General features: G+C 38.0%; 1 protein-coding gene across 4 annotated transcripts in view; it reads left to right on the forward strand.

The window, feature by feature from the left end:
• abcc9 (ATP-binding cassette, sub-family C (CFTR/MRP), member 9) overlaps positions 1-16,165 on the forward strand; it is a 78,273-nt gene that overhangs the window by 27,381 nt on the left and 34,727 nt on the right. For all 4 annotated transcript variants that reach the window (XR_005608819.1, XM_039600861.1, XM_039600860.1 and 1 more), the window contains exons 9-18: positions 61-225; positions 1,422-1,577; positions 1,666-1,800; positions 1,903-2,065; positions 3,160-3,200; positions 3,333-3,475; positions 3,760-3,868; positions 5,023-5,130; positions 8,260-8,332; positions 11,378-11,483. Coding sequence is in view for 3 of the 4 variants with exons in the window: in XM_039600861.1 (XP_039456795.1) it covers positions 61-225; positions 1,422-1,577; positions 1,666-1,800; positions 1,903-2,065; positions 3,160-3,200; positions 3,333-3,475; positions 3,760-3,868; positions 5,023-5,130; positions 8,260-8,332; positions 11,378-11,483 (1,199 nt within the window). In the remaining variant the exon portion in view is untranslated. The remainder of the gene's footprint in view (positions 1-60; positions 226-1,421; positions 1,578-1,665; positions 1,801-1,902; positions 2,066-3,159; positions 3,201-3,332; positions 3,476-3,759; positions 3,869-5,022; positions 5,131-8,259; positions 8,333-11,377; positions 11,484-16,165) is intronic.

Below are 16,165 nucleotides of genomic sequence, written 5' to 3' on the forward strand. Positions count from 1 at the left end.
TTTGATGAGGTTACAAAGAGGAATCTTATTTTTGTACCTGTTGTCTGCTTGTGTTTGTAGGACACCCATTCAGACAACTACCTCATGTCTTCCAGTGACCTTCTGGAGAACAGCTCCATCCTGGCTGTTCTTCTCTTCCTGGCTTTAATCCTGCAGAGAACCTTCCTTCAGGCCTCGTACTACGTCACCATTGAAACAGGCATCAACATGCGGGGAGCTCTGCTGGTGAGTGAAGCATGGTGGAAAATGAACATTCGGACAGGTGTTACAACACTCGTGTGTCTCTTTGAATAGCTCGTCATGTATGATCTCTATGATGCTTCAGAGTTTTATCAGCTCATACAACCATTATCTGTCACCTCATGTGACACCAGGCTCTTTTAATTGCTGATGTAAGCGCCAGCTTAATAGCCACATAGAGGTTTCATTGGACACTTGTTCTGAAGTGTAACAACAGTCCTGTAGATTTCAGCTGGCAGTCAGTGTTGAACAGAAACGTGGGGGAGGGTTAAAAATCTCCAGGGCTGATGTAAATCGATGATGTGAAGGCATTTAGTTAGCATTTCTATTTAATTCAGTTATGTAAGTGATGGGTTTATTTATAGGAGGAGTCCCTCAGTGGGATAAAGTCTTTGGCATTCTACACTGTAGTACTGACGCTCTCCAATAACTTATTAAAACTTAAAGCTAAAACAGGACTTTTTACCAAATGTGTTTAAAATGCTAAATTCTAAAAGAGCGTGCTATTTTATAGGTATTTCTTTTCCCATGCATTTTTGGCATTTAGTCTTTATCAAGACAGGCTTGTACACAGTGGAGGAAACAGCAAAGTTGCTTTTAATAAGCTAAAATTACTGATAAGTGGTAGTGGTAAAAACTTCCATGGTTAATGTAATTAGATGTTATCCAAATATTTAGTAGGCATTTCTGCATAATTCAGTTATGGCAGTTATAAATATATAGATTCCATTAATTGGATATAGAGTGTCTGGCTGTCCATTAAAACCCAGAAGAATACTGCTAGTAATGAATATATTCATGAATATATTAGCCATGAGCTGGAGTCAGCTCAGCAGCAGACGGCAGACAATATTTTATTTCACTTAAACTCTAAGATAGGTACTAAATATCTAGCCATTGTTTATTGAGGAACCAGATGGAATGTCCCAGTTGAAAGTGCTGGCCCTGACTCAACTATTTCAGTCAAAAAAGGCTTGGTATTACCATCTGGATTTATTTCTTTCGTGATTTGGTTCTGGGACCAGTGTGGGACCCCACACTCAGTAAACACAGACATGACATTGATGAAGTCAGGTGGGTTCCACAGCAGCTTGCAAATGCTCAGTGACCTTTGAAAGCAAGGTGACTGCTTTCAAAAGTAAACTTTCCTTCATCTGTCTTGTTATCTCTGTCTTGTCTAGGCAATGATCTACAACAAAATCCTGCGCCTATCCACCTCCAACATGTCAATGGGGGAGATGACGTTGGGGCAGATCAACAACCTGGTTGCTATAGAAACCAACCAGCTCATGTGGTTCCTCTTCCTCTGCCCCAACCTGTGGGCCATGCCCGTACAGGTAAGATAAGCCATATTCTTAAACATATTTGGATATGTATTACTCCTATCAGTAGTTTTTCAAGTCAGGTCTTTTTGTTTCTTTGCAGATTGTGATGGGAATAATTCTGCTCCGTCACTTTATGGGTTCGAGTGCCTTGGTAGGAGCGTCTGTCATAGTTCTGCTGGCTCCGGTCCAGTACCTTATAGCTACAAAGCTGGCAGACACACAGAAAATCACACTGGTAAAGAATATATTTATACAAATGTTTTCTCAGTTTAGAAAACAAATTTCCTGAGTAATTTTGAACAAAAATCTTCACTGAAGGTCTCATTTGCTATTTCAGGAACACAGTACAGATCGTGTTAAAAAGACCACTGAGATCCTAAAGGGCATAAAGTTGTTGAAGCTGTACGCCTGGGAGAACATCTTCTGTGACAGTGTGGAGGAGACCAGAGGCAAAGAGCTCACCAGCCTCAGGACCTTCGCCTTCTACACATCCATGTCCAGTAAGATGAAAATCAGTAGCAGGAGTTTTAAGTATGTGAGCAGAATGTCTGCAGACCAGCAGAAATGGAATTTCTTTGGCATGTACAGAATGAATCTTGTTTGAAACACCACACATATATTCAGCGATGGTTAGCGTATATTATTTTTTTAGGGACTTATTTCCACAGTACAATTTAACAAACAGTTAAATTACAGCAATAATTACTTCACTTGGTTTTCAGGTGATTATATTTAATTTATACATGCTTCCCTTAGGCAGTATCCTTCAAAGAAATAGCATACATTTTCACTGCTATGCAGATGATATCCAGCTTTATCTAGATAACACACACCAATTAGTTAAACTGCAGTAGTGGCTTAAAGATATTAAAACCTGGATGACCTCTTTTTCTAAATTCAAATAAAACTGAGGTTATTGTACCCAGCCCTAAAAATCTCACAAACATGGTGTCTAACCAGATGCTTACTCTGGATGGCATTACTTTGGCCTCCAGTAAGACTGAGGAATCTTAGAGTCATCTTTGACCAGGATATGTCCTACAGTGTGCATATTAAGCATATGTAACACTTAATATGAAACACTGATTTCTTAAATTTACAAAATATCCTAAAAATTGAGAGTGATGCTGAAAAACTAGTTCATGCATTTATTAATTCTGCACTGAGTTTCTTTTTCATTCCCCTTTTTTGCTCACAATGTGTTTACACAAAATTTAGCATTTAATTATTAGCTATTATTAAACTCCAGGTCTCTTCCACAGTGTCCTGTCTCCCACCCTCACCCCCAAAGATTTTCTCTGTATTATTGTAGGGTCTTTACATTACAATATAAAGTGCCTCAGGAACCTCTTTTTGTGATATAAATAAAACTGAATAATTGTTACCGTTATATAATATTTGATTATAGAGGAGGCTCTTGTCTAGCCCACATTCATAAGGGTTGTTTTTGAATAATGGTTAAAACACTGCAACATTTGTTTTTCAAAAAATACATTTTTTAAAAAGGACTTAAAGTATGTTATAAAGCTTGTATTGTTACCTAAATCAGCTAAGTTACTATCCTACCAGTAAAACCTTCCTTTTTTTTGTGCAGTTTTCATGAATGCTGCTATTCCCATTGCTGCGGTTCTAGCCGTAAGTCAGTTTGATTACACTCTGTAAAAGAATTTGACTCTGCTTTAAATTTTCTACTTGCTTATTTCTTAAGCTATAATTCAACAGCATAAGGAAGACATGTTAAATTTGTCTTTTGTTGTTTTTTTGCAGACATTTGTGACGTATCACATCCTTAATGACAAAGGCCCCAGTCCTTCTCAGGCCTTTGCAGCTCTGTCGCTGTTCCACATCCTGGTCACCCCGCTCTTCCTGCTTTCCACTGTTGTCAGATTTGCTGTGAAGGCTCTGGTTAGGTGAGTGTTTAAATTTATTTGTATTGTAAAAGGTTGTGGACAGCTGGTTGGGATGCTTTGACTGAGAGAGATGGGATGTGGACATGACTAAACATGGAGTACAAACTGGACATGGCTTCAGCGGCAAATCTAATTAAAGGAACGTCAAGGAAACCCAACAGCAGTGACGAGAAACTCTAAACTCCTGAGAGATTACTGGTATTGGGATCATCACAGTCTCACTGTTAATGGGCTCTGTATGTGTGTGTGTGTGTGTGTGTGTGTGTGTGTGTGTATTCTTACAGTGTTCAGAAGCTTGGTGAGTTTCTTCAGAGTGATGAAATTGGAGACGACAGCTGGAGAAATGGTGACATATCTGTTTCCTTCGAAGCTGGAAAGAAACACATGGGGATGGTGAGTTACGATACCAGATCAATAAAAAAGACCAATTAGGAAAAGTGCAAAAGTAACAGTTTGTATTTTTGACAGCTACACCTCTGAGCCTGTTTGGGGTATTTGAACATTTTACCACTCAGTGAAACGCAGGCCTGATCTTGTGGCTGTCTGAGTCTTTAGTCGCTCAGTGTCTGCTCTGCAGTGGGATTATCACTCTTTGTGTTCAAATGGACAGTCAGACCACAAAGCTGAGTGACTCACATGATTCATTAGAGCTGTAATGGTTTTCAGATAGGATTGTAACTGGATATAAAAAACCAGCATACCCATTTATGGAATATTTTTTCAACTCATTTTATTCTCACTTAATTAAATTAGACAACATAGGAAATAAAATTGGACAACATAGGAAATAAAACCCAGTAACAGTAATACCGGATTTTTTTTTTCATCTCCATTATCATTTTATCGAATCTACTTAATGTTAAAAACACTTTTTTTAGACATTCTTTAGCAACTAAACTTCTTATGTGTGGAAACTAAGCAGCAGTCATGTGGTGTTTGCTAAATGTTCAAGACCAAAGCAGAAATATTTGGCCATAAACGTAGCATGTCAGCACAAACGCCTCATACCAACTGTCTGCACGATGGTGGCGAGATTATGATTTTGTATTGTTTTCTAACCACAGCACCTGGGCACCTTGCAGTCACTGAGTACATCATGATCTCCTCTGCACACCAAAATATTCTAGAGTCAGATGTGAGGGCATCTGCCTGACAACTAAAGCTAGACATCAATCACATGCCGTTTTCTAGCTGGTCCATAATTCTCTGTTACGTAGATCTTTGAGAGTGAAAAGTGTGACTTTTATGGATACAGCATCCTGGTACCTGCAGTAAACTCACATACTCTAGCCTGACTACATCTTTTTGATGAATGTGTGAATACTTTTACTTTTGTGTGCAGATTGTAGTTGTGGAACTTCACGTGCAATTCAGAAACATTGATGAACTTTGTTTTTATATCTGGATCATAAAATAATGAGGACTGAGTCCACTGGAGCAACGTTTTCTGCTCCCAGAGGAAGTACAGTAGATGCAGAAAAGTCTTATGTTTATTATCAAACATTCACTCCCGTCTCTCCCTTTTTCTTTCGGTTGTCCCTCTCAAGACCAAAGCCATCAACAGGAAGCAGCCAATACGCTACCAGATGGACAACTATGAGCAGCCAACCAGGCGACAGATGAGACCCTCGGAGACGGAGGATGTAGCTGTAAAGGTCAGGCTCAAAGTTTATGTGTTAGGGGAATGTTTACAGGGCTGTAGGTTAGATAGAGGCTATGATGACATGTAAAGTGCTACACATGGACCCACATCTAGCCATTTATCAATGAACTTTTTGTTTTTTTGGCAGCTTTAGAGGAACTGGCTGTGGTTTAATTTGTAGTAACGGACTCCTCTGACTTTCCAGAGCTGTAGATGTGGGATAGAGAAAGTAGATGATGGGACTGGAAAGACATGATGAGTGTCGGAGCAGAAACCTTTGTCTTGATATCTAACCCACTGGTGTCTTGGAGGGTTTTCAGCATGTGACACTAAGAGTGGTGGTTATGAGCAACACGTTTAGGTGCAATGAACTCAGCTGTCCAGACTGACAGTTCCCTCTTAAAGGTAAATGGTCTCTTGAGGATGGTTATGCTTAGATGCAGAGGAAAGGTTCCTGTTTTGATGGGAATATAGAGAGAGAGGAAACTCATTCAGCCGTGTTATTGGCTGCCTAGTCGAGGCAGGTGCAGGATTTCCCTGAACACACCTGGAGAGTGGACAGCAGACCTTTTCGAGAAATAGCATCAGTTGGATAAGCACAGAAGGGCTGCGTGCTGTTGCTGCCGCTTCTCTCACTTTTATGAGCAGCTGTTTCATATCTTTATTGTTTATGCGTCCATGGGTTTTTGCCTGCAGTCATACATGCGACATGCGTGTGTGCACATACTCTCACTCCTCTCAGGAAGTGCAGGATTCACATGAGAATTTGTTGCCCCTTAAAGGGCCTTGTGGATGTGTCCAAGGTTTTCTCAGCCCCTCTGTGAAGAGTCCTCTTCCTGTCCGATCCCTGTGGAGTGACGCTATTCCCCAGATGGCAGACCCCCAATTAGAGCGGTAGCTTTTCCATGCTCGACACAGACCTTGTTGACTTGTCAGTGTAAAACTTGTTTGTTATGCATTACACACACCCACATATACAAGGTTATGGCCAGTCCTAGTTTGCCTTTGCTTTTCCTTTTTCTATCAGATATGTATTTTGGTGGATGCTCATGTTAACACGTGTTCTGTGTGGAGATCCAGATCCAGGAAAATCCGGACAGAATGCAGATATAGCATTAATGTTAGTGTAGTCCCCTTAAATTCTGATAATAGAGGAAATAGAAGCTTTTGTCTTCATCATACAGGCTTTAAATCAGGTTCATAAAGGGTTTAACTTGGGTTCACAGGCTTGAGAAAGCTGCAGAGAAATACACCAGGGTTCATCTTATTTTTTATATTTCTTATGTGTCAGTCTTTTGTTTTATTCACTGTCATATTTACATATCATCAGGCCCATTTCCTGCAGCTGCACATTTTCTATTAAATATTTTGACTACATTTATCGACTCTCGGCAAAATCTCATCTTTTTATTTTCACTCCCCTTTTTGCACATCTCCTCTCCCTGTCCTTTCTCCTTCCTCCCTTGTCAAATTGTTGATAGTATCTTAACTTGCTTTCCATTTTTATATACCTCATCCTGCTTTTTGTAATCTTGGTTGTTTACTTTTGCTCAGGAGCATGGACATAAATCTGAGATTTGCCATGTGTGTTTTGGTGGTCATGCATGAACAGCCTGCTCAATTGAGGTGTATTTGTTTCTTAGTCACTCGGTGTAAAACAATGTCTAAATATTATAATCTTTATTTTTGGTGCTATAATCTTTTAAAAGAGATCTTTTATCATCTTATGATGCTCTTATATCTTGATTCCTTTGGGATCTGGTCATCAGGAAAAGGGAGCTTTGAAGAAAGTTTGCGTTTCAGGGGTGTCCCGGCATAAAATAATAAAAATAAATAAATGCAACAGATGGGAGGAATGTAAACAGACTCCATGCATGAAGGGATGTAGACGAGGGATTAGATACACAAGTCTGTTACGTGCTGATCGGCGGGTTTCTGGACACAAATAATGAAGCATTAAAAAATAAATTTGATTGAAAGTGGAGCTTAAATTTAAGAGTTCTTCCATTTGATTTTGCTTTAATGCCACGTCGTGAAGAAGCAATGAGCGGAGGCTTATTATCCTTTATTCCTTACCTCTTCAGTCTAAATTTCCAGTGAACATGTGTCTGTTTCAGTCAGCTGTTTGACTGATTTTCATTGTTTCCAGTTCAACAAAGGTGATTTCTAACCAAGCTGAGGAAGCTGAATCCTTCTGTTCTTTCTTGTGTTGACTTTTTTCAGTCAGTAATGGAAAATAAAGTAAATTCATTTTCATAATGCTCATCCAGCTATGCTTACTGGGGGTAACTGATTATGCAAATGGAAATGGAAGTAATTATCATTCATTCATATTTGGTTAATGTCTAAAAGCTTGTCTTTAAAGGGAGGTCTTTAATGGATTTTCCACTATGCCATAACACTAACATTAAAGTCATTACTTGCACTTAGATTGTATTTGTGTCGGACGGTTTCAAAAATCCATGGTTAGAAATTTACATTTGGTCCAATAAAAATGTAAATTGACCACATTTTGTTATATTTAGCTTCAATCTTTCAGATTTAATACGCAGGCTGTAAAGCATGTGCCGAGAGACCAAAGAACGACTTGTTTGGATGGTGAACTTATCGGAAACCATTAATACATACTGTATATTATATAGCCTGTCAGGCCTTTTAATGCAAACCTGTGATTTTTTGGCTACATCGATGACAGTGACCGTAATCTCCTGCTTGTTAAACTACGGAAGTGTGAGTGGATTGGGGCCTTCACACATCTTGGACTGACAAAACAGAGCTGTTGCACCTGTCCCTCTTGTGTAACAGATTTTTATTTGTCAGCATTCACCAAAGTGAACTCGATGTGAAATGCGTCACAGGATGACATTTGGTTTGGTGTCCCTCATGCCACGAGCCCAGTGTGTGTGTTATCTCAGCAGTGTTCACTGCAATGCACTTACTGTTAGCATTTCTTAAACTCTGGGTCGGGGCGCAAAGTGGGTCATGTCCTTTGCTCCAATGGGTTAACACGTAACAAGAAAACAGCACGTATTCATGTTGCATAATGGGAATTTACTGAGAGTCATGTGCTGGGAAAAAAAGCACTTTAGTTGTATAACCCTTTTGTTACCTTATGATTTTTTTTTTAAATTTCTCTGTGTAGGTCACGGGTGGATCCTTCACCTGGGGAAATAACCTGTTGACACTGTCGGACATCAACATCCGCATCCCAACAGGTAAGACTAGACGACAGGTAGAATACTTTAAAGTTCAGGTTTGTATAAGGAGAAACTCTAGTATGTGGCAATGGAAATTTTATTAATGTTGCATATTTCATTATATGTAAACGCAATGTGCTCAAAACATAAGAGGTTTACAATGCCTCAAGAGTGTAAACCTACACAGCTGTTAAGTGAAAGCTTGTGGAAATAAAAGGGTTTGACATATGTTATATATGATACATCAAACCTAATCATTTCTGTCCTGTACCCAAACTTGCTGATTGTTCTCCTCATACTCTTCCTTTCTTTTAATTCTCTTAGATGTCATGACATTTGAGGTTTGTTCTTCAACAGTTAGATTTGGTGTACCTCAAGGTTCTATTTTTGGGACCTGATTTATTTTATATGTCACTTTATAGGCTACAAGCATAACGTTGCCTTAATATTTTAGCATTTGATTTTTACTTTCTTTTATTTTACTAATATTTTGGTTACATATTTTCTCTTTAATGTTCTGTAATGTGCATATTTGTCAGACCCACTTCTTTTAGAATTTGCTATATAAAAACACTTGATTTTATATGATATACGGTGCTTAACAAATGTATTAGACCACCTGTCATGTAAACAGGAAAACACAAATATTTTAGAAATCTATAAGTAAACATTATGTTGTTATGTGTTAGGCAAATAATACTGAATTTATGTTTTTATACCCACATTAAGCTGGCATACCATTTCACCGATGAAATGAATTTTTCTGTTCAGGTTAATTTAAGAAGAAAAAAAATGTATTATTATTATTATTACATTTATTCATTTTTTAAAAATGTGACAAACTTTTTTGCTTTAAAAAAATAAAACTGTAAATATGAAAAAAATGAACAACATGACCTATTTTAGCATTAAAAATATAATTTTGATTAAAGAGCTTGTGCATACTGGTGGATTAACCATTAGAGAAACTGTAAATTTAGGTTAGTTTTGGCACAAACCTTATATTGGGTGGCGGTCTAAAATTTGTTAAGAACTTTATAACATTAAATGCTGCTTTGCGTATTTAAGCAGTATCAGTGTTTAAATAAATACATGCAATCACAGCCAGATACTGACTCTGCCAAGTGTTTTAATTTTAGAAGCATGCATCCACAGGGAAGGATCTTCTCACTCATATCATTGCGTATTTTAATACATCTGCTGCCTTTCACTTTCTTATGGTGGCTCTGTTCTCTGTAACGTTTCTATTCTTGTTTTAAAATCTAGTTTTGGAGATTTAAGGTCACTGTAAGTTTTGAGCTTGTGTTTCTTCTTTACTGTTTCAGTGTGACGAACACTGTTTTAGTATATATGACGCTGCTGTTACACCGAGAGCTGCGGTAATTCTGCACTCCTGTAACTGAAACACTGAGTGTCAGGAGACCATGTTGATGAAGCTGTTAACAGATGGACTGTATAGTATGTCTTACACGCACACAGACGGACACACACGCAGTTTCCCTCGGGAAGTGACTTGCTTGCCATCCCAGTCATGCTACTACTAAGACAAACAGGATTTGTTGTCCTGCCAAGTGCTGGTGTTATGTTGTTCGGAGTAACTGGAGTGTTATGTTTGTGCGTTTTTCACTTTGTTTTAGAGTCATTACCGACTTTTGGCTCACAGTGGCTGCTTGCATTTAGGGGATAAGGAATAATAAACAAATAGTAGATCTGAGCTCCTTTTAAGCTTGGTTTGACCGGTTTAGTCTGAAATATTGGAAGTTTCTTGTAATCATATTTATAGATTACCTTGATTGTTATCTGAGAGATTATGAGCGACTGTGTTATTGATGTCAGTAAGTAGCGGGGTTTCTTAACAGTTAACCTGCCCTCCACAATTAATGCCTCAGATTCTCATGAACATACAATTTTCAAGTTATTGAAACATCTCATGTCGTATAGTCTTCTTACAAAATCATGAATATTTATGTATTAAAAAGTTAGAGTGTGCCTTACGCTGTAATAAAGTAGCATCCACCAGATAAATTTAGCTAGAGTTAGAGGCAAGGCTAGGTTTGGGTTCAGGCCACGCCTACCCCTTATTATAGAACTTTCCCCCAAATTAAAAATCTTTCATCTGAAAAATGTAATCGTCAGATGTATGAGTCTTAAACCGACGATCAGTTCCAGACCTGTTGCTGGCATCAATCGTACATTTTCTCAGTCTAAACTCAATTTGTTTTCTATGCGCAGTTGTGAATAACATCTGTGAGATTTGTAAATCATTGTTTTCATTTAGATTTCCCAACTTGTTTTTAAAACAGGTGTTACACTTCATCGTCTGCAATCATGTGGAAAAATGAAGCTTTCACATGACTCTAAGCAGTCATCTAAAAAACTAAGTACTAAGTACACTGCATGAATCAATAGCTTGTAGGGCAGGATTTCACTCAGGGTGACTTTCATTGGTTCAAGCTTTAGCTGTCGGACACATAGCCTCACATTTGACTCTACAATACTTTTGCATACAGAAGATTTCATGGTTGACTCAGTAAGTGCAAGGTGCTGGTATGAGCTGGTATGAAGTGTTTGTGCTGACATGCTGTGGTGCTGTGCATTACGTCCAAACATCTCCACATTGTTTGTTCAGATGTAACATTACAACCGTTCCAAACCACCATGCCTCTTCAGTATTTTGCTGATTGTTTTGTCATGAATTTTAACTAAGAGAGTTTGAGATGTAGCTCTTTGATTTTTTGGAATTTCCCTGAGTATTGCATAGTCTGAATTTTCTGTCCCCTCCTGGGAAGATTTTGGCATTGTGTTAACACACACCAGCAAACTGTCACAACATCTACTTTTCATTAGCTAAACCTGGATCATACTTACCCTCTTAAGTGCTATGGAAGCAGGAAAGGTTTTCCTAGTTTGTTACATGACTGCATAGAGTCTGTTTAGCGTGTGGCTAAAAGAACACCTAATCCTTTCTCCACATGGGTCACCAGTGAAATGGTGGCTTTAGGAGATTAACTGATTTTCTAGGTAGTTTACCATCACCACCTTTTTCATTTCATTCTATCTCAGGTCAGCTGACAATGATCGTGGGCCAGGTGGGTTGTGGGAAATCCTCCCTGCTGCTGGCCATGCTTGGAGAAATGCAAGCCATCGAGGGGGGAGTCTACTGGAGCAAGTAAGACAATATTTTACAAGTACTTAGTATCTCATGTGATATGCAAGAATCTGTTAAATGTAACAGAGGATCCAAACCTGGTGGATTAATAATAAATAAATACAGTAGCTGTTTTTGGTGTACTGCAAATAGTTAAATAGAGGAAGTGGAACACATGTTCTAAAAGCTTTGTATGTTTTGTATACGATGATATTTGAAATTTCTTCTGTTCTTTCTATGTCTTTATATGTGTATAAACCTTTTAACTTTTTTAATGTATCAGAATGAAAATCTCATATTTCGTGTTTTATTTTGTTTAGTCAACAGTTAAGTACTTTCAGTTGTTTTTGTTTCACGCCATTTTTATTTTACGCATCTGGACACATACAGTACGTCTTCATGATGGACTACGATTGGGAACAAATGTAAACTAATAATATCTTGTCTGTGCACAGAGTAATGCTGACAGTAACAAGAAGAATCAATTACTGGCTCGTTAGTGTCAAACGTCCAGCAGCGACATTCACTGTCATTTAATTTGCCGCTCTTGTGGTCATCTGGGATCTGTCAGCTTCTGCTCTGGAAAGCTTTCCATTTATAAAATCAATTATGGAGGACTCAGCTACAGTCAAACTATGATGTTTAAAAGCATTATGTTCTCCCTGAGTTTAATGTAATTGGCATTCAATAGCTAAAATATGGGGGATATTGAGTTACACCAAAGATACTTTCATTCATTTTATTATTTAATTAAACTGCAAAAGACAAACTCGTTATGCAGCCTCACAAACCAAAAGTGACACTCGCTGAATCAATTACGAGGAGGATATTTGGTAATAAGCAGATCTCATAGCCTGAAGGTGATTCTGCTTTCACTTTCAGGAATGAGCCACGACACATAGAGGTCAGCTGTGTTTGTCGTCTCTGGACATTTTATTATTAGCGGAAAGGACTTCCTGGTTAGTACTGTGTCTTATGCTAATTGAAGAGAAGTTCTGAGATATCACTGGTCATTTGTAACATCTCAGTTGCTTCCATAATTGCGATCACTTTTTCTCAATGTCCTGACAGTTTCACACTTTTAGTGGTTCACTCTGGAGTTTCACCCACAGTAAGGTGTTAAAATTGAGAGGTTACTTGAATAAACATAAGTGTTTATGTAGAGCTGCGGTCAGAAGTTTAGGCCTGTTAACTTCTCATTAGTGATCATGATTGACCACAACTAAAGTCATTAAAGAAATCAAAGAAGTCATCTAAAAAGACCAAAATACCATGACTTACACAGATTTTTAGTGCACAATGTGAAGCTGGAAATGGAAACAAATGGTCGCTGTAGGTGTCTGCAGTGTGCACCGTCATATTAGATAACTGTCCTGTGACTATGACTCATTTTCTTTCTGTAATTCAAGTTTCAGTTGCTTTTTTTAGATGACTTTTGAATTTCTATCGCCTATATTTCTGTCTTTATTTTCTCTTTGCTTATCTCTCCACACTAACCAGTGTGTGTGTGTGTGGTTTGGTGTGTGTGTGTGTGTGGTTGTGTGTGTGTGTGTGTGTGTGTGTGTGTGTGTGTGTGTGTGTGTGTGTGTGGTTGTGTGTGTGTGTGTGTGTGTGGTTTCTTTCCCTTTACCTTCTGCTTTCTTGCCTTATCAGGCAGCCTGATTGTGAGGTGATCCACGAGGGGAACATAAGGTACCTTCTCTCTGGTCTACAGTCATTTAAACACAGACTGTAAATACTCAGGCTTGAAAATGGGTACTATTTTCTCACCTGCATACCCTCATGTTATTTTAAAGGGGTGTATTGGCAAAAGCATGAGTATCTGCTTGGTGTTAAATTAGTTTATTAGTCATAATTTTTTATTACACCCAAAAAGGTAACTGCCATCTTTCACTGCTCACTGAGGACAGCATTTCCCCATCAGTTTAATATAAAGAGGTTACAAATCATTCCATATCGTTTTTTTATGCCTTTCAACGTTTACATTTAGCCATTTGGATTTTTTTTGTTTTTTTTATCGCTCATCGTGTGTTATGAAGGTTAAGTAAGTAAAACGTATTAGGAAGTAGTCTAAAGGTATGATCGGCTGTGGTTCACGAGCCCTACAGAAACCAGTGCGGGTAAAGCAATTTCTGTGTTTACCAAGGACACTTTCTATCTGGTGTTTGCTGAGTTAGTACAAAATTGTACTGAAATTCGAAAAAGAACCACATGGACATGCACAACTATCATCGATAGCTGCTGCACCTTTGTACTGAGTGGCAGCACTGAGGCTTATCCTGAAGTTGGAGAGTGAGATTAATATTGGAGATCTGTGGAAGCCACATAATTATCAGTACATTCATATTTCTCTCAAATGTTGAAGGAATGTTTATCTGTATCTGATGCTCTTGGCTGATGATGGCCTCAGAGGAAAGGGACATTCACTGCTTGGTTCTTATTAAATCCCAGTTCTTTTGTTTCATTTAGCAGGATAGCTACAACATTCAGACTGTATTGTCATAACACATGCCTGATGGATCGATTACTTTATGTTATTCAGTGGTTAAACTGATTTCCATGAGCCAAGAGAACCAGTACAGAAGTTTAACACACTATAAGCTCTTAGAGTGACCAAACCATCTGAGAGGGGTCTTAACCTTGCGTACCTCTTGCCGCTGTTGTAATGTTTTTGTAATGTTATAAGACTAATCTAAAAATATTAAATTGTTACATTACAGTGTTACATACTGAGACACTAACTGCAAGAGAAGATAATTTATGTGTTATTTAGTTTCTTACAGCTTACAGCTGTTAAACATAAAGATAAACACAACTAACGTACGAACTCAAAAGTATAAATGCTGTCCTCTCTATACTGTAAAACATGATGCTGTTAAACTTTTCTTTTTTTCAAAGCTAATTTGGTTTTAGTCATTTTTCGTGTCTTGTTAAACTGTAGATGTAACAGTAAAATCAAATATTAATTGACATGCAAGAAACAGAAAAGACTACTTGCTTATCTATGCATATTTATGACATCTTTATTGATTTTGATTGAACGGAACATGTCATTATTTTATAGGTTTATACACCACAGTGTTGCACTGTTTTTCTTTGTTCTAGCTCATCTTGCCAGATTCTCACTCAGTATTTTTAAATATATTAGCTGACTTTAGTGTATGACGTTTGACAACCATACAATTTTTGAAATGTATACCTTTCAGCTCTGCTCTACTAACTCTATTACTAGTACTCCAAATAGCACTGGAGCTGGAGAAAAAGAAACAGTGAGAATTAACTTAACAAAAAAATCACAAGAAACAGTACATCCTTAAAGTAACATTGAAAATGTTTCTGAGCTTAAATTAGCATGAGCAGAGAGTGAGGGTTGAATACTTTTTAAAGTGCAGTCAGGGTGTATTTAATGCTGCACATCCTTCTGTAAATACGCTTGATTTAGCAGTTTGATTCTCTGTTTGTTGACGGCTCTTCTGTTTATGCCTGTCCTCGTTCAAGCTGGGATATGATTCTTACACAAACATGCTCTCGGTCGCAGAAAATACACGACCTCATTGTCAAGGAAGCCACAAAACCTAATTATCACAGACAGACAATGACTGCATCACTTACACGGCCCTTCTTTTCTGGGTGGGAAGGTTAATTCAATTAACAGCTGGCAGGCTGGGGTTTGACATGACGACGTGGCTCTTCCATTTGTTTTCATGATTTTTTTTTCTTCGTTCTTTTGTTTTTCCCCCTTAAAAAAAGAAGCAGCCCATCTTTTGTGTTGTGTTATCGCTTTGCTTTTGTTGCGGTGGTCTTGTCCTTGTGTTCACGCGTAAGCACAAATATACATGCAGTGGACTGCAGTAGGCTAATTCTAACACACTGACTTTGACAGTTGGTCAGAGGCAGAGGAGTCTGACGAAGACATCAGGAGGTACTCGCTCTTCTTCTGGTGTCCTGCCTCAGAATGATGTGACCCTTTGACCCCTCAGTCTCACCTCCTCCTCTTCTTTCTCCTCTGCTTCTCCTCCTCTTTCAGTTTTAACTCCATTTGTCATTGTTACTGTGCCTCAGAAGAAGTTGCTGTTTTGCAAATAGTCAGGTTGTTGTTCTTGAACACAAACATATAAGCTATCTTTTTCTATACCTATATAAATAAATATTATATAGTGTTAGTCACAGACAAAAAACATAATTCTTTAGTGAATACACAGCTTATAATACTGAATTAAAAAGCAATGCAAGGTTGCCAGTTTATTAATGCAACATTATTTTACTTTTATGGATTTTTTCTTTTGTTTTGTAAAGAGGTAAAAAGTCCAGTAAGCTTTTCATTATTTTACCTTTTTAAATATAGAGAGATTTTCTTTATCTAATCAATGCTTATGAGGACTTGAAATGTGACTGAAGCTCTTAAACCTGAACCAAGTTCAATAAGACAGCAGCTTAATGAGGAACCAGTGAACAGATGGATCACTTATTGGTTTATTCTTTCTTTCTTTAATGATTTTGCTACATCAGGTCATATTGTGTGTGTTCAGGACCATCAGCCTTCAGAGTGTTGTGCTCATTGTGTTGCTCTTTGTTCACATGTCATGTGTGTTGTTTTTGTTTTTATTGCTGGGAGTCATTGGAACACACACACACACACACACACACCCTCTCAAAAAAACAAAAAACAAACAAACAAATAAACAGACTATGCGATTTCAATT

This window comes from Oreochromis aureus, linkage group 17 (genome assembly GCF_013358895.1).
Source record: "Oreochromis aureus strain Israel breed Guangdong linkage group 17, ZZ_aureus, whole genome shotgun sequence".
NCBI classification, from domain to species: Eukaryota; Metazoa; Chordata; class Actinopteri; order Cichliformes; family Cichlidae; genus Oreochromis; species Oreochromis aureus.